Source organism: Cricetulus griseus (assembly GCF_003668045.3).
Source record: "Cricetulus griseus strain 17A/GY chromosome 1 unlocalized genomic scaffold, alternate assembly CriGri-PICRH-1.0 chr1_1, whole genome shotgun sequence".
NCBI lineage: Eukaryota > Metazoa > Chordata > Mammalia > Rodentia > Cricetidae > Cricetulus > Cricetulus griseus.
Genome location: NW_023276807.1, coordinates 122,033,123 through 122,055,783, shown reverse-complemented (window position 1 = coordinate 122,055,783; position 22,661 = coordinate 122,033,123). Strand labels below are relative to the sequence as shown.

Sequence of the window (22,661 nt, the reverse complement as noted above, 5' to 3'; positions counted from 1 at the left end):
TCCAGTTTAGAAATGGTTGACATTCCTGCCTTACATGACTGCTATGAACTATTGTCAAGCAGGCGGCCCTTCCTGTTCAATAGAATGCACTTACCTAACATGCGACGCCTCCACCCTCAGCCCAGCAGGCTTGCTCCCTTTTGCTGAGAGGCCTTTCATCATAGCTATTGCACCTTCTCTGAATTTGCTTTCCTCAAGGCCACAGCTGTTTCAAGCTTCATCAAATTTTCTTGTATCACAGTCTTAGTTGTGTGAGAACAACTCTCCCCTTGCCTGTCTGTCACTGTCATGGCTTCCTAAGGGACCTAGCTTACTTGTTCCTACTGTTGTGACTTCCCAACGGACCTGGCTCACTTGTCATCCAGATCCTGATTCCCACCCTTTCAGTCTCAGGATCTGCATCCCTTTAAAATCACTGAGGACTCCAGGATACTTTACGTGGATTATACATATTGTTACACCATTTGATCAAAGTAAAAACATTTAAAAATAACGATGGCTAAAAATGAAGCAGATGATCTACAAAGATGACACCAACTAACAATCTAAGCAGCAAAGGAGAGGCGATCTTAAATGCCCTCCCCTTATAATGAGATTGATGACTGACTTATATTCCATCCTATAGCCTTCATCCGGCAGCTGGTAGAAGTAGAAGCAGACACCTGCAGCTAAACACTGAACTGAACTGGAACCCAGCTGCAGAGAGGGAGGAGTGATGAACAAAGGGTCCAGGCTGGTGAAACCCACAGAAACAGCTGACTGGAACAAGGGAGAGCTCTTTGTCCCCAGACTGATAGCTGGGAAACCAGCATGGGACTGATCCAGACCCCAGTAACATGGGTGTCAGTGAGGAGACCTCAGAAATCTATGGGGCCCCTTGGAGTGGATCAGTACTTATCCCTAGCATAGGAGTGGACTTTGGGAGCCCATCTCACATGGAGGGATACTCTCTCAGCCTAGACACGTGGGGGTGGGCCTAGGCCCTATCCCAAAGGATATGACAGACTCTGAAGACCACCTATGGAAAGCCTCACTCTCTCTGGGGAACAGAAAGAGTATGAGATAGGTAGGGTGTTAGTTGGTGGGGGGAGCAGGGGAAGATGGGAGGCAGAGGGAACTGGTATTGACATGTAAAACAATCTTGTTTCTAATTCAAATTAAAAAATGGAGAAAAAAATGAAGCAGATGACTACTACTGTGTGCTTTAGGAATTCTACTACTGGCTGCATACCCAAAGAACCCAAAGCAGGGACTCAAATAGATACTTGACTCCAGTGCGATTCCCAACAGGCCAACAGCCCACATATCTATAGATAATGAACAGATAAGCAAAATGCTGTGTGTATATGAATATCATTCTTCCATTTAAAAGTAATTTCTGAAACATGCTATTATCTCAATGGACTTGGAAATGTCTTGCTACATGAAAGGGACACATATAAGAAAGCCAAAGCAAATACTATGATTTGCTTTTGCCCAGAATAGTGCATCAAAACAGGAAGTGGAATGGTGACCAGGGAGAGGGAGAGATTGGGAGTCTGTATTTAACAGCACACAGCGTTAGTCCCAGATGAATTTCAACAGTTCTGGAGAAGGACGGTGGTGTGTTTCACAACAGTGTGAGTGCACTTAATGCCAAAGGACTGCACACCTAAGGAGCAGAGGTAAACTTTATGCGTATCTCACCACAATAAAAAAATAGTCTGATTAATTTTAAAATAATCATCATAACTCATTATATATTAGCCTAAATAAAGAGGCTGAATTTTCAGAAACAAATATGAAACATCAATGAGAAGCATTATGTAAATTTCAATATATGAATTAGTAGGTGGAAACTATCACATTCTTGAAATTTCCGTGGCAATTAATCTATAGCACTTGCTGTTTTGTCTGATGTATATGAAATATGCATATGTGTAACTGCAAATGGAATAGAATTGTATTATCCTTTTCAGATAGTTCAAGGTGTTCTTTTAAGAATACATCAAAATCTGGTAAGTAGTGTTTTTCTAAAGACTGGCTGTGATGTGGAATCTGACATCAATAAGCTCTCCTGTCTCTAATACATAAAAATGTATCAGTCAACCTTGAACTTGAGTCTGTTCCCTACATATGATTCTGTAATGCCATGCATGGTCAAATACTGGTTAACTAAGGCAAGTGAGTCACACATGTCATTGAACAAATCAAAAAGTAATAGTCATTATTGTCACCATCAATATCACCCACAAGTTATATTGGGAAGCCATTAAATTCACAGTGGCAGGCACACTTTCCCAATGTCACATTTTTACTCAACGCTTAAATTTCATCACTACGCATAATGGCTTTCTTTTAAGGGGCATGTTAACTTTACTCATTTTTTTGGTAAAGTATCTTCCAAATATTTTTGAATTATAAAATGAATGCTAAGAATAAAAGCACACATGAATACATGTGGATTATAATAGGTTTTGCCGGTTTCCCAACTGTTTCCTTTTGGAAAAATCGATTCCACTTGCTTGTAACTCCTAAGTGCTTTTTAAATTATTTTTTTGAGATTATAATTACATCATTATCCCCTTCCCTTTCCTCCCTCCAAACCTTTCATGTACCTTTCCTTGTTCTTTTTCAAATCATGGTCTCTTTTTTCATTAATGGTTGTTACATAAATATATATGTAAAATATATAGATATAGATATATTCCTAAATATAACTGCTTGGTCTGTAGAATGTTAGGTGTATGCATTGTTTTCAGGGCTGAGGACTTGGTACTGGAGAATCAGTTAGTGTGCTCCTCCCTGGGGAAGACTATCTCTCCCATTCTCAGCATTCCTTAGTTGCCTGTGGTTCTTTATGTAGTGTTGAGGCCTCCTGGGCTCAATTTGTGCACTGCTTGTGGAATCACAGACGATCATGTAGAACGAAGAAGTAAAAGCAAGTAAAGAAAAAGCCTCATCCCATCTCTGCTGGGTAAAGGGGCATGGGTGTTCTCAGAAAACAATACTGTGCCTCCAGCCCTCATGCTCCTGTGTAGTTAACAACAATAATAATAACTGATAAATACTCATTCAGGAACTTCTAACTCTCCAAAAGGCTAGCCCCACCCAACCTAGATACCTTTACCTATCTAGAAAGTTCCTGCACCTGGCCTTCTCAGAAACCACCCTGGCCTTCTCAATGCTCCAACACTGGTAACTGGGTTTCACCTTCCATCCTGAGTGCTAAGATTTCCTGACTGTCCAGGCATTTCTTCTAGGTGCATTTCTGTTCCATTCATCTGTATTGCTCTTGCAATAATTAATTGAATCCTTTATGCATACCAGTTACTGAGTTTAGAAATAAAAGAAGATATCCTCCCTTACTTTTGAAGATCTCACAGCATAATTAAAGACATAAAAATAAAAGAGATACAATTTTAAAAGATATTTCCCTTTCCCACAGTAATTCCCAGACATCTTTGTCATTAGTGTAATTGTTCTGAATTTCGTCTGATTCCTCTCAAGAGCCCATTACCATCATTAATGAGATGCTCAATGAAAACATGTTGAATAGGGTATCTCCATTTCTTCCTAATACTTCTGGTTCCATCTAAAACTGTAGCGCAGACTCATTGCTGTAATCCTAGAAGTCCCAATGGACACCCTGTAGCCAGGAATAAGTGTTAATTTCAGATTGGAATGTCTGGTGCCCTAAATGCTGACTGTGCCTTACACTCAACATGTGCTGCTATATAATTCCAGCCCTACTCTGGTTTCTCTCACCTGAAGATGGATCCTTCCCTGGCTACCTTCTGCTGACTTGCCCAAGCTGACCCATTTTTCTGCTACACATCTACATTCATTCTCACCATTACTTCTTATTCCCTTTCATAAAATCATTCTCAGTTCACTTTTTGTGACCAATTTTCTGGCTTCACCCTTTCAACTTGCACTTACTTATCCAGGAATCCTACGTGACATTTTCTAAGCAATTCAGTGACTACATAAAACATGAGATGTACTTTAAGAAGACAAATTCACATTGTATTATATATCTTGTATCTTTTTTTCAGGTTTTAAAACTTTATTTGCATGTTAAAAAATTGTGCATTCCAATAATTAAAATAATTTGAACAAAAAAAATGGCACTCTGATCAAACTGCATTTTACATCCTGCAGGACACCTTGGACCATCATGAATTTTTCTCTATATTTCACCACCTCCCACCCAGCTTTTTCTTTCACCAACATGCAAGTTCTTTTCCCTCCCTGCCAGCCAGACCGACAGATGGGTGGGAGAGGCAGGGGAGGCCTTCCTGGTCAGTAGTTCTGATTCTTTGATGTGAAAGGGGCAGCACAGTCATTTAAACTTGATCCAACCTCTTTGCATCTTACAAAGTTAAACAGCTAAAAGAAGTAAAATAAGAAGGCAATGCTTGTGGAATGTACAGTGCCTATTGGCGGCGCTCGCCTCATTACGATTCACCAGCTTGCTTCTCCTGTTCAATTGTTCCTTTTGAAGGCAGAGGATTTTTCTCTTGCGTTTCTGTCTTCTTCAATTTCGACATATCGAATTTCTCGATCTCAGCCATATCGGGTTTGTCAGACATGGTTGCCGGAAAGAGCGAGCGAGGCGCACGAACAAGGAGAGTAGGATCTGCTCAGAGGACGCCACCGATTGTCTATATCTTGTATCTTAAGTATAAATTCCATACCGAGCTCTTGGAATTCTGTATGCTACCACTTATTTCCTTACTATCCTATCTTTATAAAATTAAAGATACAACAAAAGACAACATAAAATGGATAAAGATGACATCACTTATAAGAGACCCTAAGTCTCTAATTTGCATATCCACTGTAACAGTCGAATCTAGATCTTCCCCAAGTATATGCCAAATATTACCTAAAAAGATACCAAGAAAGACAGACTACGCATACAGCTCTTCCAGGGGACGCAAATTCAGTTCTTAGCGCCAACATAAGGTGGGTTACAGCCACCTGAAACTCCAGCTTTAGAAAGAGCTGGTGCCTCTAGCTTCCATGGGAAGCTTTAGAAAGATCTGGTGCCTCTAGCTTCCATGGGCAGCTACATTCACAAGCACATACCCACATTCACGAGTGCTCACACACCCACTCACTCACAAACACACACACACACACACACACACACACACAATCCCTTGATCACATGCACACAAGCACACACACATGCACACACAATTTTAAAATAATTTTAAAAGTCTTCTTTAAAAGATAAAATGCATTTTGCTCTAATTTTGCCCCAGCTGTTTCATACTAATGTAAATTATATCTTTATATATTTGAGATATAATTTCATGAGTTTTTTAAACTAATATTTAGATGTTCTGGGGTTCTGGACATGATAGTATCTATTACATATTCTTCTATCCAAATCCTGTTTGTTTCAGGGCCCTTCCTGTCATAACTATTATTTATAATTAAAAACTGAACAACAAGATATATTAAATGCTTAATGGAATAAAAATGGCATTCCAGAGCTTTATACAACATCCATTTTAGCCACAATAAGATAAAGTAACAATACTGATGTGGCACTGGACATCAATTTGGAATGAGACGTCACCCCAGTGTCTAGAGAATGAACGAGAAAACTCCATCCTAAGACTTAGATTAACTTCAAGACAGTACTTGGGAATATTCAGAAAACAAAAAATATAACCAGTTTACTATATAAGGGGATATATTAAAACAAAATTGGTGGCTAGTAAGTATGCTAAAGACAACATTAGATTGCAAGGAGAAAAGTCTAAAAATCTGTATTTAGCTTTTAAACATCTATGCAATTATATTTTTCTGTGTTAAGTTGCTCTACCAATTTCTGTGAACACCTAAATGGAAAACTTGGGGCAGTACAGGTGTACTAGCAGGAAAATATGCTAATTAAATGTAAAAGATACACAGGATCCCATGAGCTGTTCAAAAGTACTTTAGCAAAGCTAATTAAAGGTACTATTGGGTCAGTGTTTCAAGGGTGAAGGGCAAAGTCTATATTCAACATTGAGACAATGAAGGACATTGGATAAAAAATAATGCTGTCTCATTTACACCTTTAAAAAAACAGGTTTCCTTTCATAAACCACTTACTTATAAGTGTGACATATATTATTCAACCCTCACCAAATGGGATGAATATGTACAAGGTGGATGGAGAAACTTCTAGATGATTAATACCCTTGTCTAGAACAAAGAGTAGAGTCTCTGCTAGCTGGTTAATACCCTTATCTAGAACAAAGAACAAAAAGTGAAGATTCTCTCTCCCTTTATCCCTTTCTCCCTTTCTCTCCCTTCCCCCATCTCCCCCCTCTTTCTCTCTCTCTCTCTCACACACACCACATATCTAAAAGTAGAAAAGCATTGCTGAGTAAACGGAAATTAGAGCAACAATCGAAGATCCTGAGAGAGTAACTGGCTATAAAATAGCCACACTTCCTCTGGGGTTGTAAGCCTATTCAGAAAGACATGGGCTTGAGAATCAGGACCAGCCCAGCACAAAATCTCATGCAGGGCTACCAAAGACACACAGAGAAATAAGTAGGGGCTTTACAAGTATTAAATGATTGGCCAGTTTTAGCTTCAAGAACTGGGACTCTGTGATAGAAGGCTAAAAACATAAACACAAGTAAAAGCACTGAGAAAGGATTTTGGCAGTCTAACAGGAAAAAAGATTAAAGTTTTAGACCCAAATGTAAAGGACCCACAGAATACACCAAATCCTTTGTTGAAAAGCTAGGAGGCCCAGGAAAGAACCAAGGGGAGGTTGATCTTGAGGAAACTCAGCCTTGACTCAACACATTGCATAATGGCATTAAAGTGGGTGACTAGTCCCAAGACTGACTCAGGGGAAAAGGTGACAATGATGTTCTTATTTAGAGGCTATATTTTAATTTGCCCAGAATGCAAAGCTTTCGATATAGGCATGCTGCTGCTGTCTGACTGGTATCACGAAAACAAAGGCAAGAGGAAAAAGGATTACAAAGTACTCTGTGAGTAATTCAGATAACAGTTTTAATGGAGAGGGACCGTTACAATTAAGAAGGACACAGTGCCTAACTTCACACATACATGGGAAAATGATTATAAAAATCCAGGAAAATAGACTCAGAACTGGCTTCCGTAAACAATAATCACCCAAAAGGGCTGGGAACAAGGCTCAACGGTTAAAGCATTCACTGATCTCTCAGAGACCTGAGTGTGGTTCCCCAAACCCAGACCCAGGGGCTCACAGTGCCCTGTAACTCCAGCTCCAGGGGACCTGATGTCTGCTGCTGACCTCCCCACCTGTACACACATATGGCAGACATATACATACACACAAATTAAAAATATATCTTTAAAGGCAAACCACCCGGAAATTTTATAACTGAAAAATAGAGTATGCACAAATAAAATATGCACAAGAACTCATTAGGTGGATTTATGAGAGATAAGAAATGGCACAAAACAGGATGAAGGAATTCAAAGGTCCACAGGAAATCTCTAAACTAAACAGGAAGGGGGAGAGGAATTTTAGAAAGTATTATTGACATAATTCCATGTGAGGCCTACTGTGGAACCAAGGAACAAGTGGCAGAACTGGTATTTGAAAGCCATCCAGTTGATTTCCCAAACTGCTGCTGGTTTTAAACAGGCTCTAGACCCTGTCTTATTGAGAATTACTATTGCTGTGATGAAACACCATGACCAAAGCAACTTGAGGAGGAAAAAGTTTATTTGGGTTACATTTCCACATCACTGTTCATCAGTGAAGAAGTCAGGACTGGAACTCAAACAGGGTGGAACCCAGAAGCAGGAGCTGATGGAGAGGACATGGAGGAGTGCTGCTTATTGCCTTGCTCTCCATGGTGTGCTCAGTCTGCTTTTTCATAGAACCCAGGACCACCAGCACAGGTGTAACACCATTCATAATGGGCTGGGCCATCCTCTATCAATCACTAATTAATAAGAAAATGCTCCACAGGCTTGCCTACAGCACGATCTCCTGGAGGCATTTTCTCAACCGAGGCTCCCTCCTCTCAGATGACTATAGCTTGTGTCAAACTGACATTAGATCCAAACAGAAAAATGATCATCAATAATAATATAAAAACAACAATACCTTAACAACGTACACCTTAACAAGTCTGCTGAAATCCCTCCAAACAGAAAGAAAATGTTAAAAGCCACCAGATATAGGCAGGCAAAATATAGTCAGAAATGAGAGAATGTCAACAGAAGCCCAGGGAAAAGACAACAGGTAACACCCCAAACACACTGCAAGAAAACCACTTGCATCTTAGAAGGTCAAGTGGAAAAGAAATATCCTTTAAACTGAAAATCAATAAAGCAACACTAGATGGATAAAAACCAAGAAATTTGAGACTCAGGCTATAACTCAGTGGCGGAATGCAAGCAAGACTCTGGACCAACTCCAGACTCTATCCCCCATGCAAATGCTAGCAATTTGCTCTAGAAAATCTGTCCCTAAAGACATGCTACACCATTAGGAACTTGAAACCAAAACAATGAGTTATCACAGCACATACCAGGCACAGATGACAAGTACTGGGGAAAATGTGAGCAAAGGGAATTTTCATCCATTGTTCATGAGAATATAAACATACTGTGACCACCTGGGAAGGCCAGTTGTCATTTTCTTGCAAATTAACCATAAGCTTATCACACAACCCATCAATCACTATCCTTGGTATTGCTCAAATTTGAAAATGTATGTCTACACCTGAAGCATTAACACGAACTCTTTGTAAAAGTTTTATTCATTACAGTCAAAGCTTGAAGGAAAGCAAGAATTTTGTTCAGCAGTTAAATGTACAAAATGGTAAGTTTACACAATAAAATATTACTTAGTAGAAGAAAACTTAATGATCGAGTCATGCAAGAGACACTAAGAACTGATGCATTATTGGTAAGTATGAGAAGACAGTGAAAAGACCACTTACTGTGTAAGTGTAGTGGTATGATATTCTCAACAGGAAATGTTTAGACAGAAAAAGATAATGGTAGATGGAGTCTGGGTACTCAGGACAAGGAAGGGATGAAAAACAGCACGGTAAGACACATGGAATATATTACATGATATATATTTCTGAAAGCGCTGGAACTGTACAGCAAAAAGAATGAGCCCTAATGGAACCATAGACTCCAGTAATAGCGAATAGGTTTTAGGCATCTGTAACAGATACACCACACACCAGTGAGACACATTAACAATAAAAGGAGCCACTCAAAAGGTAAGAGCAGTGATGGGGAATTCTCTACCTTCCCCTCAATTTCTATATAATCCAGAAGCTATTCTAAAACAATGTGTGTTGATTAAAATAATTAAATTCCCAAACAGAAAACCCTAAACACAGACTACATTGGAGATTTCTCTCCAATATTAAAAAATAAAAGTTATTAACACTTGCAGAACACGTAGCAAATAAAAAAAGGAGGTAGCACCCCCTTACTCATTCTATGAAGCCAGGATACCTTTATATAAGTCTTGACCAACATAAGAAAGAAAAATGAGATGTCTATTTCTCTCATCACATAGCTGTACTCCTTTACACTTGTGTCAGTGAATTTGTGCCAACTCCATCTTAGAAAGCCACTGTGAGACAGTATCATTCACAGACTTACAATGAGAAAATGTGTATTATTTATAAAGTAATAACACTGTTGCCTTTAAAAACTTAGTAGTAACAGACATATCAATAGATATGACAAAATATAGTATACAATAAAATTATGTATAAAGTATAAGCCTACAAAAAACTTTATATGGTATAAGAAATGGGTAGAGAATTTTACAAAATTATATCAAATTTTACAATACAAATAGAAATTCTTTTGACTGAAAACAATAGAGGTAGAAATGGACAGTAGATTCTAGATTGAAAAAACAAAAACAATCATAAAGGTGGAAAGTCTAGCACTCTGGGTGTTCCACCTTAATGAAAATCCTAACTGAAATTATGTATTTATGTATTTATTATCTTAGAATTTCATGAAAGTAACAGTTAGATTTAAAACCACAGTTTGACCCCAACACAGGAATAGTGAGTGATTTCAGTTTCCAGTTCTCATCAGTAACAGATCATTTGAAATAAAATGATAACTTTTGAATCCACTCTGACACCCCACAAAGAAAACCTGAAACTGTTAAGAAAACAAAATGAACCAGATTCTAAACAAGGTCATGCAAGAACAAACTTGTCTCCACACTCTGTGGCTTTGGGCAGAGCATGGGAGGAAAGGAAAGAGGCTGACACAGAGAGGCCAATAGCAATCAACTACTCAACATACAGACTGAGTTTCTTTTCACTTTTGTTATGTTGATTTTTAATTGTTACATTTGCTATTTTAATTGACATTTTCAGATGATATGTTTTGATCTTGTTTCCCACTCCCCTTACTCCCCAGACCCCCCCACCTAACTAACCACCCATTTTATGTCTCTCTCTCTCTCTCTCTCTCTCTCTCTCTCTCTCTCTCTCTCTCTCTCTCTCTCAAACAAAAGATCCCAGAAGTCAAAATAAAGCAGCAAAAAATCAATAAGACCAAAAATGCCAAGTGAAACAAAGTCTACCAACAAAAGGCATGGAGTTCATTTTGTATTGGCTAACTACTCCAGGACCTCCCCTGGAGCATAGCTGATACAGTGACAATCTACTGGGGTGGGAACGATTTTCTCTTTGCCAATGGACATCAATTGCAGATAGCTTCTTGGTTAGAGGTGGGAAAATGTACCCACTTTCCTCTCTCCTTGATGGAACTTCATCTGACTGGAATTTGTATAGGTCTTGTGCATGCTACCAGTCTCTGTGAGTTCATATGTGCATCCGTCCTACTGTGTCTGGGAGACACCATGTCCTTAGAATCATCCATCACCTCTGGCTCTTACAAACTTTCTCTTCCACAAAATTTAAGTAATTAATATAAATGTTCTTCATCCCAGAGTTAAACTAAAAACAACAAAGGAAGACACTGGAAAAAATCTCCCAAAATTTGAAAACTAAACAGTGCATTTTGCAGATAACCCATGGATCAAAGATAAAGTCCCAGAAAATACATATTATCATTCCATAATCTCTAAACAACCTAGATATCCACCACATAAGTACTAAATAGAGAAACTAACGGTGGGGCTTCCAAACAATTAAAAGCTGATCATCAATTAAACGGAACAGAAGTACAGAAATAACAACAGTATAGACGAATTCCAAAAGCCTAACGCTGACAGAAGCTCCCACTCAAGTTTACATACTGTGTGATTCCATTTAGATGACATTCTCATATAGTAAAGATCCCCCGGTCATTCTGCGTACTCGCAGTGCCTAGTCTGTTTGAATGAGTTCAATAAATGCTAGGGGGTGCATCGGAAATCACTGCAGAGACAGTGAAGTGCAACAAAGTGACACATTTTAAAAAATGCACATTGGGCCCCAATCCACCCACCAGACACTAAAAGAGAAGGAAGGCATGCCACTCAATGAGTACAACAGTTTAAGAGAATAAGTCCCTTAATTGACTACAAGAATAAATGAATGAGAGGCCTTGGCCATTCTCTGGCCTGAAGAAAGGCGTGATGTGCCCCACCCATCTGTAACAAAATACAATCGCCCCATGCCTGGGTCTGAGCAAACCAAGGAGCGGAGCTCAGGGAGGGGTTTAAGACACCACAAGGGGTGAGAAGAGCAGAGAGCTCTGGCTTGGGTGAAGGCAGTGTGGCAGACAGGACGTCCTGCGGCCCGCCGGTCTCCATAGCTTCCCATCAGCCCCGCTTACCCAGGCCTGCCGTTCCAGCTGAGCGTACAAATTGGAGCCCTTGAGTTTCTGGACTATCTGGGCAATGATGAGAGACAGATCCGACTCCTCCTGCAACATCTCCCCTGCCCTAGCCCGCCCAGCCGCGGGGATAGCCGCTGGCCCGAAAAGAATGCACTGCAGGGTCCCACTCCCGGCCGCTGACACTTCTCCCGGACCTTTTTTACGCTGGGACTCCACCAGCGGGCGTTGCCAGGCAACTGCTGGGCCTTGTGTCCGTCCCTTTCTGGTCCCCTCCGCATCGGAAAGGTCCAGCACTTGGGTTCCGAGGACGGAAGGACTCCAGGGCCGGGAAGTAGATTTCATTTCATTGTTACTACCGGGTCTGATCGAAAACCCAGAACAAAAGCTTGTTCTTCGGCAACCACAAAGTTTCGGATGCTCAAAAGAACTGAGAATTCTGTGTGTGTGTGTGTGTGTGTGTGTGTGTGTGTGTGTGTGTGTGTGTGTGTGTGTGTGTTGAAATTTGGTGTATATTATAGATGTTCATAACTCTTCAGAACACGCCTGTGAACGCAATTGCTGGTAATTACACCCAAGAATTGTGGAGCTCTGACACTAGCTGTCGCAGTGCAGGGAGGTGCTTGAATTTCAGAATTCAGTTTATGCCAATTGACAGGATGTTTTGATGGTTGAGCGAGTAAGAAACAATGCATTCATGAAGTTGCACTTTTCTTTTCTTTCTATTGTTTCTTAGTCTCTAGAGTCATATCCTAGAATTAGTCTCCTTTCAAATAGAAACTAACCAACAAACATAACTACTACTTTTTTAGCATTCATAATTCAAAGATGACTAAAATATTGTCCTGGTCTTCAAGAAATTTACCACCTAGATATCCCCTCTTCCATGTGCTCATTAGGTTTTTTCAGTCATGGTTCAACTTTCAGTTTATCAAGCATTATTATACAAGGAACTGTGTGAGCACAAATATTTTTTAAAATTCAGTTCTTGTCCTCAAAGGAAATGTATGAAAGATATTTATAATTGGAAGTAACTGATTTAACTAATTGAATGTCAAGCAAAGGCCAATAGTAGCTTGACAGAAGCCCTAAGGTACAATTACACATTAGAAAAATATCACTAGAGTAATTAGGGATTAATTTCAGTTTTGTGTGTGTACATATATTTTAAGCAAGGCAAAAGTAATATTTCAGGAGAACAGCTTGAGATTGCTGAAAAGGCTACTCTGGTCTAATTACATCGAACTTTAATGAGCTTAAGAATCACAAGAGATTTTACTAAATCAAATGTGGATTCTGATTCAATGAGCTTCCAGTGGGATCTGGTAATTTGAATTGCCTACAAGGCCCCAGAGATTGTAATGCTTGTGATCCAAAAGCTAAACTCTACACAGGAAGGGACTAGAGCAGATAATAAGAATTCAAAGACGTTTGGACACCTACCATCTATGTATATTTACCACATCCTGGCATTTGTTGCACCGTCACAGAAATGCTTGGAAGATAGATACAGATTCTCCACCTGGTTTACATGGTTTAGGAAAACAACTCCAAAAGAATCAGCAAAGAAATACAGTACTTTCTTTGTTTCTTTACAAAACAGTCTCCCACAACAAAGAATGTCTCAGACTTGTGGATAAATAGATCTCGATTCTTTGTAGTCCCTCTACCTGTCCATGAACCTTCAAAGCAACCTGACATTGAATGACAATAAAAAAATTTAAAAACATGGTAAATTCTCCTTTGATGTTGATAAGAGAATGATAAGAAAAGTGATAGCTGTGCTTATCTGGGTGTAGAAGAGTCCTGGAGCAAAGAAGCAAGACTTGAATTCAGAAAACACTCTTGCTCTCCTCCTAGCATGTCCCCTAAGAATGACATGACTTTCTTTCCCCATCAGAACTTCAGCTTTCTCACCTGAAGAAAAAGGAAAATAGCATCCTAGAAAGTATTATGGGAGAAAGGGCACCTAGTTTTACAAAACTAATGAATAAGATATCAAAACTGAGGTAATTAGGTAAAATAATATCTCACAATACTGACAGGGAACACAAAGTAACTAAACATACAAGAAATGTCAAAGTGCCCAAGCAAGGTTTTATACAGATGCCGGCTTTAAATTATTTCTGAGAGAGCAATTTTCAGGCTTAAAGCAACAATCAAGAAGTTTAGATTTGATTTTCAAATCCTACACAAGGAAAATAAACCCTTAATCATAACACTAAAAAATGTTTCTTAGCAGGTGTGTTGGAGTGTGATTCAATTCTAGACTGCGCTCTGCTCTCTTTCTCCAATTCAATTTGGCAAGACCTTTCAATGCACCCAATTCAGGCTAGGAATGGCAAAGAATACAAAGATGAGTCAAATGGACCCTTCTCTGAAGGAATTCTCAGTCCTACGGGACGGTACAGTCATTATGCAAAGAGCTTTAATAAAGATAAGCCCTGTCGGCCTCCCACCTATGTGTGTGCACATTTTGATGTGTTCAGGTCCCTGTTCTTCAGTTAATTGAAGAGGAAAAGTCTGATCTTCAGATTCCCATATGGGACTTTATATCCAAAATCCTTAGTGTACCCACAATGAGAGGAGACTGAGACGATGCTCCGATTTTACATTTGAGACTGAAGTCTGACTCCACCTAGTAGACGAATAACCAAGTCCAGCCTCACCTGAGTGGCTACAGCTAACAGACTCAGAAGGAAGCAGTCACAGAGAGACATCTCCCGAAATGCTCTCGGATGTAAAAGGAGGGTGCTCCTGAATCAGCAGATGTGGGTCTCTAGGCCCCACCCACGTTTCTCAGACATGCTCTACTTGGCTGTGTAGTTCTCACTGGATAGAGGCGGAGCATGGCTGAAAAACTCTGGAATGGTACCTATGACAAGGATGTGGATTACGTCAAAAACAACATTCCAGCATCAGAAGTCATTTCGGCACACGCCAGGGGTACTGAGAAGCACCTTTCTTTATTCTCACGAGCATGTTTCCATATGCTCTACCACCTACACTGAGAATTCTTTCCACTTGCTTTAAAAGGAGACGCTGATTTTAGCATGTTGTATTACAGAATAATTTGAACTATGTGCTATCAGGAATTGACCTAAAAGATTAAAAAATCCAAGCATATGTATTCCATGTTATCATAAATGCCACACACATTGTTGACCCTGGGAACAAATAATTTTATGACAATATCCATTACCTATCAATGGGTTGACTCTGCTACAGAGGTATGATATGTAGTTCAAATAATGTCAACATAAGGGTGACTTTGGTATGGGATTATTCATAAATAAGTATCCTTGGGTGAGCCTTCTGCTAATCAGTCCAATACAGACTATATTTAAGAATTAAGCAATATATGGGAACAAGACCACTCACAGAGCTCATATCAAAAATCTAAATTGTTTATTTATGTGGCATGTTTCTCAGTGTCATGGTGACATTTTAAAAGCAAAATAAATAAATAAATAAATAAATAAATAAGGGTGGCCCTTTGAAAATATGGTCTGAGAGTATATGACAAAGGGAGAATGTTTGCAAATTGTATTTTTAAAATAGATTTTTTTAAAAGCTAGTGACTTGGGGCTGGAGAAATGGCTCAGCGGTTAAGAGTTCCAACTGCTCTTCCAGAGGTACTGAGTTCAATTCCCAGCAACCACATGGTGGCTCACAACCATCTGTTATAAGATCTGGTGCCCTCTTCTGGTGTGCAGATGTATATGGAAGCAGAATGTTGTATACATAATAAATAAGTAAATAAAATCTTTTTTAAAAAGCTAATGATTTGAGAAGGAAGTGGCTTGTAAATTACTTTCATCTAATTCCTCCCTATATTTGGAAGCCACTCTACTAGAAGTCTCAGTGATTTTTCTCTGGCTGTACAAAGGGGAATGCACTTTGGAAATACAATTTACACTCTTTGGAGCAAATGAGGTTTAATGGTTAATTTTACAAAGAAAGAAAAGAAAGGGAAGGGAAGGTGACTCCCTAGTTTCTCCAGGTACTTCCTGGAGGTGGGGTGACAGTAGAGGAAGAGTCCCGTTGACTCCTAGCTCGTTGCCTCCTCAATTCTCTAATCACAACTCCATTTACTTATCCTGCCAAACTTCACCTCACACAGTCACACATTTTCATTCTAGATATCTATCTTTCTAGTTTTCTTTATTATTTTAGATGTCAACATAAGGCTTCTTTCTCTCTTTTTAATTTTTGTTGATTCCTGGTGAATTTCACATCATGCATTCTGATCCCACTTACCTCCTCATCTTCTTGCATCTGCCCTCTGCCCTTGCAACCTTCCCCCAAATCAAAACCAACAACAAACAAACAAAACAAAACAAAAATAAAAACAAAAGAAGAATCTTATTGTGGAAGCTCTAGTGTGACCCACTGAGTCACACAGTTTACCTTTACAGTTCGTCCATGTTTACTTCCAAGTGTTCGTTGCCATAAGTCATTGGTCTGGCTGGAGGCCAGATAATGGGCTCTCATTGGGGCTCCTTGTGGATATCCTACTGTCCTGTGAGATGGAGATCCTGCTGTTTTGGATCTGTAGGTTTGTCCCCTTCACATGCTCCAGCATTTCATAGATCCAGTGGATGTTGGGGTGGGCCAACTCAGACCTGGTTCTGGGCCTGGGTGGTAGCTGAGTTGGTCAGCTCACTAGCTTTCCCTCAACATCACTACCAAGATCTCTCCAGCACTGCCTCAGCTAGCTCACCTAATGCAGCCTGCAGCAAGGAGCAGAGCCAGATCTCCTCTTCTTGAGCCTCCAAAACCCTGTCTCATCACTCATATAACCAGGGCCAGCTCTACTGTTTTGCCCAGGCAAAGTGCAGGGGCCTCTCTCCTGATTGCTGTAGGAGAATAAGAGTGGGGAACAGGGTCAGCTCTCCTAGTCTCATGCCCTCAAGGCTGGCTCACTGTGTCCCCAAACACATGGGCAGCTCTTGTGTGCATTCTGGGTGAAGCGTATACCCATGGTTTGGGGCCATCCTTCCTGCGTGCAGGGGCAAGCTCTTCCCTTCTGGGTAGAGCCAGCTTGCCTGCTGCAATATTCAGCAAGTAGCAGGACCAGCTATCCTAGGGCCAGTGAAGTGAGGGACTACCTTAGCACAGCATGGTTCCAATGGCCTCCATACTAATACAGGCCATGGACATCACTACAGAACCCAGCTATAGCAGGACCACAGACCCATGGCCCCCCAACAGCAGCTTGGCCCAGACACAAACACTCCCCTGTGGCAGCACAGGCCACTCTTATCAACATGACCACCCCCTCCCTTGCCACCGGCAGCCTGGCCCCTGGGTACAGCCATAGAGCCCTTCATGGCAACCGGAGCCAAAGACACCTCCCCAGACACTGGCCTCCAAAGGGCAGCACTGGCCACCCAGATCAGCATGGTCCTTGGACACCAACAAATTCTGAGGTGGCTGACCATATCCCAGTCATCCACATGGCCCTCGATGACAACAGGAGCCCTGGACATCAACTCAGACCCTGGCTGCTACGGACCCACACATGGCCCTCTGCAGCAGCCTTTGCCCAGACAACTCCATGGCCCCAGGTGACAGCACAAACCACTCAGATCAGGATGTCCCTGGTGGCAGCATGATCCTCAGATGCCCTCATGGCCACAGGTGGTGACCCAGACCACAGGTGCCTTCATGGTGATGACAGGACCCACAGATGTCAACACAAGCCCCCTCAGTTATTCTAGGGCCCTGGATTAAAACCTGGCCCTTGGTTGTAGCCCAGGCCAAGACATCTCCCTGGACTCAGGTAGCCAGGTGGCCATTCATGTCAGTTTCTCATCACCCTCACCTCTCCAGATCCACCTCTCTCCCCAGCCCACAAACCATCCTGCCTCTCCCTCTCTTCCACATGCCCACCCTGTACTTTCCCACCACAATGGTGCCCAACCACTCAGTGTTAGGGCTCTTGGTTGGGTCACAGATGGTGCTTGGTTGAGTACTGCATGCCCCAGCCACAAAAGATGTTGTGTAGCTGTTGCCTTCCCTCTCTCCCATGCCTGGGCCTAGAGGTCTTAGACAGTACTTGGTATGATGGTACTTGATGTCCTGGTGCCAGAAGCACCAGGTTGGGCACCTGGTTGGGCTCCTGGTTGATTGTGGCCCCTGCTGACTCAAATGTCTGGGGATGTGCTTCTCTTTACTGTTTCCTTGGAAACTTACGTGCCAGCTGCCATCTTGGAGTGTGCACAAGTTTCCAATTTTTTTGAATATGTAACAGTATGTATAAGACCAGTACATATGTAAAGAATAAGGAGACTAAAGCAATAGCACTTGAGGTCAAGTTGAAGAGTACAAGTGAGTATCTTCAAATCCATCATGGAAGTCCACAACCTGTTCACATGGGTGCAGGTGAGAAATTAGGATTAGCTTATAGAACTAGAGACATCAGAGGCATGGTAGTCAGGAGCAGGACCCTTGTGTAAACAGAGGATAGAACTCAAGTGAATAAACACAGGCTCCAGGAAGATACCCTTAGCAGGAGAGGCCACAGAGCAGGGACCAAGGATCTATTACCAGGACTTGACCCTGAAACAAATTCAGTATAGGGTATGGAGCAAGGCCATAAAGTTTGGGACAAAGTGGGTGAGCAAAGAGAATCCTTTAATCAAGAAATGGAATCACTTATTATACAAGAGAAAGACTGGGTAAAAAGACAAAGCACTGTGATAAACAATGCTTCTTAGTGCAAAACTTCTATCTTGCTTTTAGTCCAAGATTCACATGACAATATACTCCAGCACATGTGTCTATTACTGTGATGTGAAAAGTCTATGAATACTCTAATATTATTAAGGTCAATGTACTATTGCAACCGTTAGATTTTAGTATACCCCCTGGCACACAGCTAACACATACCCCCACTGCACAGTCTCTCCGGCATCTCAGTGTCATTTATCTCAGTAGCCCACATCTAGATTCTACTCATTAGCCTACACTTGGTGGCCATCCTCCCTTTCTGCCTCTCCCATCCTTGCTCTTCTATCATCGCTTCCTGGAGTCACCTGCACTGTTCCTTTTATAAGTGAGTTTTTAGCTCATGGTTGGCCTCCTAACCCTGTCTAGCAGCTAGTAGGGTACCTGAAAGGTAGAATGTGCTTAAAGAGTTTGGATTGAAGAAAAAATGCAATCGTCTCCATTTTCTTCAGGGTGCAGATTGGTGGGTTCTTGGAGATTTAACTATGACTTTCCAGATCAAGAGGATCTTCCAAACCATGCAATGGAGAAGGAAACATGCTAAGAGAGGTGGATTGGTCTGTATTATCAAGAGCCAATAAAGAATATGAAGAGAAGGGGGAGGGGAGAGTAAAGGGGAGAGAAGGAGATGAAAGAACAAAGCAGAGATGTCGAAAATTTGGCTCACATGGTTGGGGGTGGCATAAATCAAATTTATTCAGCAAGCCAGTAAATTAGACATCAAACTCAGGAAGAGTACTGGCACAGAATCCTTTCTTCTTGACTTCAATGTAGGGACCCTCACTTATTAGATGAGGTCCACATATGTCAGCTGATCACAAGTGCTCATCAGGTTGGTCAGATAATCTCCCAGCAACATCTAAATTAGTGTTTAAAGAACTGGGTGCCATAGCCTTGCCACAGAGGCACATAGTGATAACTAACCATTTTCACAGGGCTCCATGCTCTTGATATGACCCTTAATTGGCCCTATCCTGGTCACAAATGCCTCAGACTCATCTTCCTGATATCTCTACATTTCTAGTTTGATTCTGTTTTAAGGTGTTCTTTGTGTCATGGCTCTACTGCTCCAGTTTTCTGTGCATTGTTTCTCTGCTGTGCCTAAGCACTTGAGCTGGGTCCAGGGTCCATTCAAAATGCAGTCTGTGAGCATATGCATCCAGTGGTCCACTGTGCCTCAGTCAAAATATAAGACTCTCTCCAGATCCCCCAAACAAAACAAATTTTAATTCATGAAATTAAGCACAAACTATGTTCCAAACTGCATAATTGTTGAAAGAAATGGAATATGGAAAAAAGTCAAACAGTGATCCCTAGCGGGGAAGAGGGAGGGCCATGATTCACCAGGAGTAATTCAGTCAAAGCATTTTTGTTTGATGATGTCACTTAATGTCCAAGCATGCTGACAACACTTTAAAACAGCATCCCTTGAACACTGCTTTATATAAATAACTGATTCTATCTCAACAGACTCACTTGCAGAAAGCACTTCACTGGACTATAAAAAAGCAAGGACAGGAAATGAGGACAGTCAAAAATACATTCCATGTTATTCAGGATATGAGTAAAGGTATAAAATTGTTAATCAATGTTAAGACTTATTTCTGCATTCCTGAAATGTTATCTGTCATAGCAAATTGGCAAGCTAAAAATTTCATTTTCCTTCAACAACAGTGAAATATATTCTTTCCAAAAGTGGAATTCAGAGAATCATATAAGCTACATAATGTAATGTGGGCACCGTTCCAGGTACACAACCAAGTTTGCTGAAGATTTGTACAGCAATTTTAAACTACTCTGGAATGCGCATCTTGCAGCATGTGCCTGGCTGCTGACTTATTTCTTTGTCATGCTATTTTAGTTTTGGGAATGCAAAGGAAAAGGATCTAATACTGTTTCAGTTAACCCTTGGCACCCTTCACAAGTTAAGAGCTATTGTCTCTAATTTTTGACAGATTAAGATGCCAACATTTGAAACTAGATAATGTTTCTAAAGGTACCTTAAAATTCCAAATGGCAGAACTGGAAACAGAACCCAACTTCTTCACAGTTTTCCCTTTGACAAATTGTTTTTGCCTCAAAAGTTTTCAGTCCTGGGAATTGGAGGAGGATGGCTAATGGGGAGGTGTTGTCCTCAGAATGGAGTGGTAGCTTCTAACACCAGGCAGCACACAGGATAACCATAGTTGACAGCAGTTGACCAAATACTTCAAAACAGGCAGAAATTTTAAATGAAGTTTCCAAAACCAGTAAATGATAAATGTTTGAAGTGACAGATTTTATTATCCTAATTGTATATATGCATTGAAGTATCACACCACCTCTCCTAAAGATACAATTATTGGGGGGGAGGGAATACTCTAACAAAAAACAACTTAGGGGAAGAAAGGATTTATTTGGATTACATATCCATGGTGGGAGAGAAGTCAGGACAAGAACATCAAGGAGAAACCATAAGGGAAGGCTCACTCACAAGTTTATGCCTAGCTAGCTTTTCTAGACAGTCCAGGACCACCTGCCCTGGCAATAGCACAACTTTTTCTCTACCCCCACTCCTGCTACATTAATCAAGACATTCCCACAGACCAGTCTGATCTGTGCAATTGCTCAGTTGAGATTTCCTTCTCAGGTGACCACAGGTTGTGTCAAATTAACATTTAATGCTAACTGGAACAGAAAAAAAAATGTTTACAACCTCCCTTTTGTGGTACTGTTTAAATTTGAGAATGTCCATTACACAAAAAGCTCCCCAAGTATTAATGGGAAGACTGTTTCCCTTTACCTATTATGCATCTCTACACATCTCTGTAAATTCCTCTGCACATCTAAAATATTCATTTACATTATTAATTTCTTTTTTCTCCTTTTTCCCTTTTATTGAATTTACCTTTGTTCCTCACAGTTCCTCCCCACCTCCCCTCCAGATCCACTCCTTTTCTGGCTCTTGTTAGGAAAGAACAGGCTTCTAACAGATAGTAACCAAACATGAAAATGAAATATAGTAATATGAGGCAAAAGCTATCATACTGAAGTTGAACACAGCAACCCAATAAGAGGAAAAGAGTCCTAAGAGCAAACACAGGAGTCAGAGACCCACTCGTTCTCACAGTCAGGACTCCCATAAAAATACCAAGCTTATCATTATAATATATAGGCAGAGGACCTGGTGGAACCCCTGGAGCCCCCACTTCTTGCTGTTTCAGACTCTGTGAGCTCATATGCACCTTGCCTAATTGATTCTGAGGAGCTTGTGCTCCTGGTGTCCTCCATCTGCTCTGGCTCTTACAGTCTTTATGCCTCCTCTTCCTCTGGAATCCCTGAGCTCTGGAGGGAGAGACTTGATGAAGACCTCCCACTTAAACTCTCTATGTGCATAATGTCTGGCTGTGGGTCTCTGCATCTGCTCCCATCTGCTGCTGGAGGACCTCTGATGATGAGTGAATAAGGAACTGATCTATGAGTATAGCAGAATATCATCAGGAGTAATTTTATTGATAATTTTTAGATCTGTAGTGTTTAGTTTTACCCTATGTGTCTGGAATAGCTGGTCTCTGGTTTTTGGTTCCCCAAGCAGTGTCAGGTATAGGTTCCTTCTTGTGGCATGGGCCTTAAGCCAAATCAGACATTGGTTGGCTACTCCCACAGTTCTGTGCCACCATTACCTAGCATATTTTGTAGGCAGGACAGATTGTAGGTCAAAGGTTTGTGGCTGAGTGGTGTCCAGGTTTCTCTTACCATAGCCTGCAGAATATCCTCCCACACTAAAGAGACTAGAATGTAGTGGTGGAGGCTCCAAGCCCACAGGAGCTGGACTTCTCCATCAGTGAGTTGTGTGGATGCTGTCCTCAGCAATAGGGCCCTGTTGTCAGTTTTCAGAGAGCAACCCTTTGTTTTAGCAACAGCCTGGGTTTGAGGGAATTTCCATGGGATGCCCTTGACCAACAACTCAGCTCAATGCTACCTAGTTCCACCACAGAAGCCTTGACTGGAGATAAGAGATGACCACTTGATGCCCCATTACCCCATTGTGTTACTAGGAGTCCTCATTAGGATCACCTTCATACATTCCAGGAAGTTTCTACTACACGAGATTTCTACACTACCCCCCAAATGTCCTCCAATTCCTGATAGCTTGCCCTCCATGTTCTCCTTTC

At 41.1% G+C, this 22,661-nt stretch overlaps 2 protein-coding genes across 5 annotated transcripts in view; both read right to left on the bottom strand.

Moving 5' to 3' along the window:
- The window catches only part of Tbc1d19 (TBC1 domain family member 19), a 103,230-nt gene extending 91,215 nt beyond the window's left edge, over positions 1-12,015 (bottom strand). For 2 of the 4 annotated variants that reach the window (XR_003479466.2, XM_027386940.2), the window contains exon 1: positions 11,776-12,015. Coding sequence is in view for 2 of the 4 variants with exons in the window: in XM_027386940.2 (XP_027242741.1) it covers positions 11,776-11,874 (99 nt within the window). In the remaining 2 variants the exon portion in view is untranslated. The remainder of the gene's footprint in view (positions 1-11,775) is intronic. The other 2 variants (XM_027386939.2, XM_027386941.2) reach the window with 2 other exon arrangements.
- On the bottom strand, positions 4,171-4,654 carry LOC100774337 (thymosin beta-4). The gene has a single exon (XM_027386943.2). The coding sequence runs from the start codon at positions 4,572-4,574 to the stop codon at positions 4,440-4,442; it is 135 nt and encodes a 44-aa protein (XP_027242744.1). The 5' UTR covers positions 4,575-4,654; the 3' UTR covers positions 4,171-4,439.
- Positions 12,016-22,661: the final 10,646 nt, after the last annotated feature.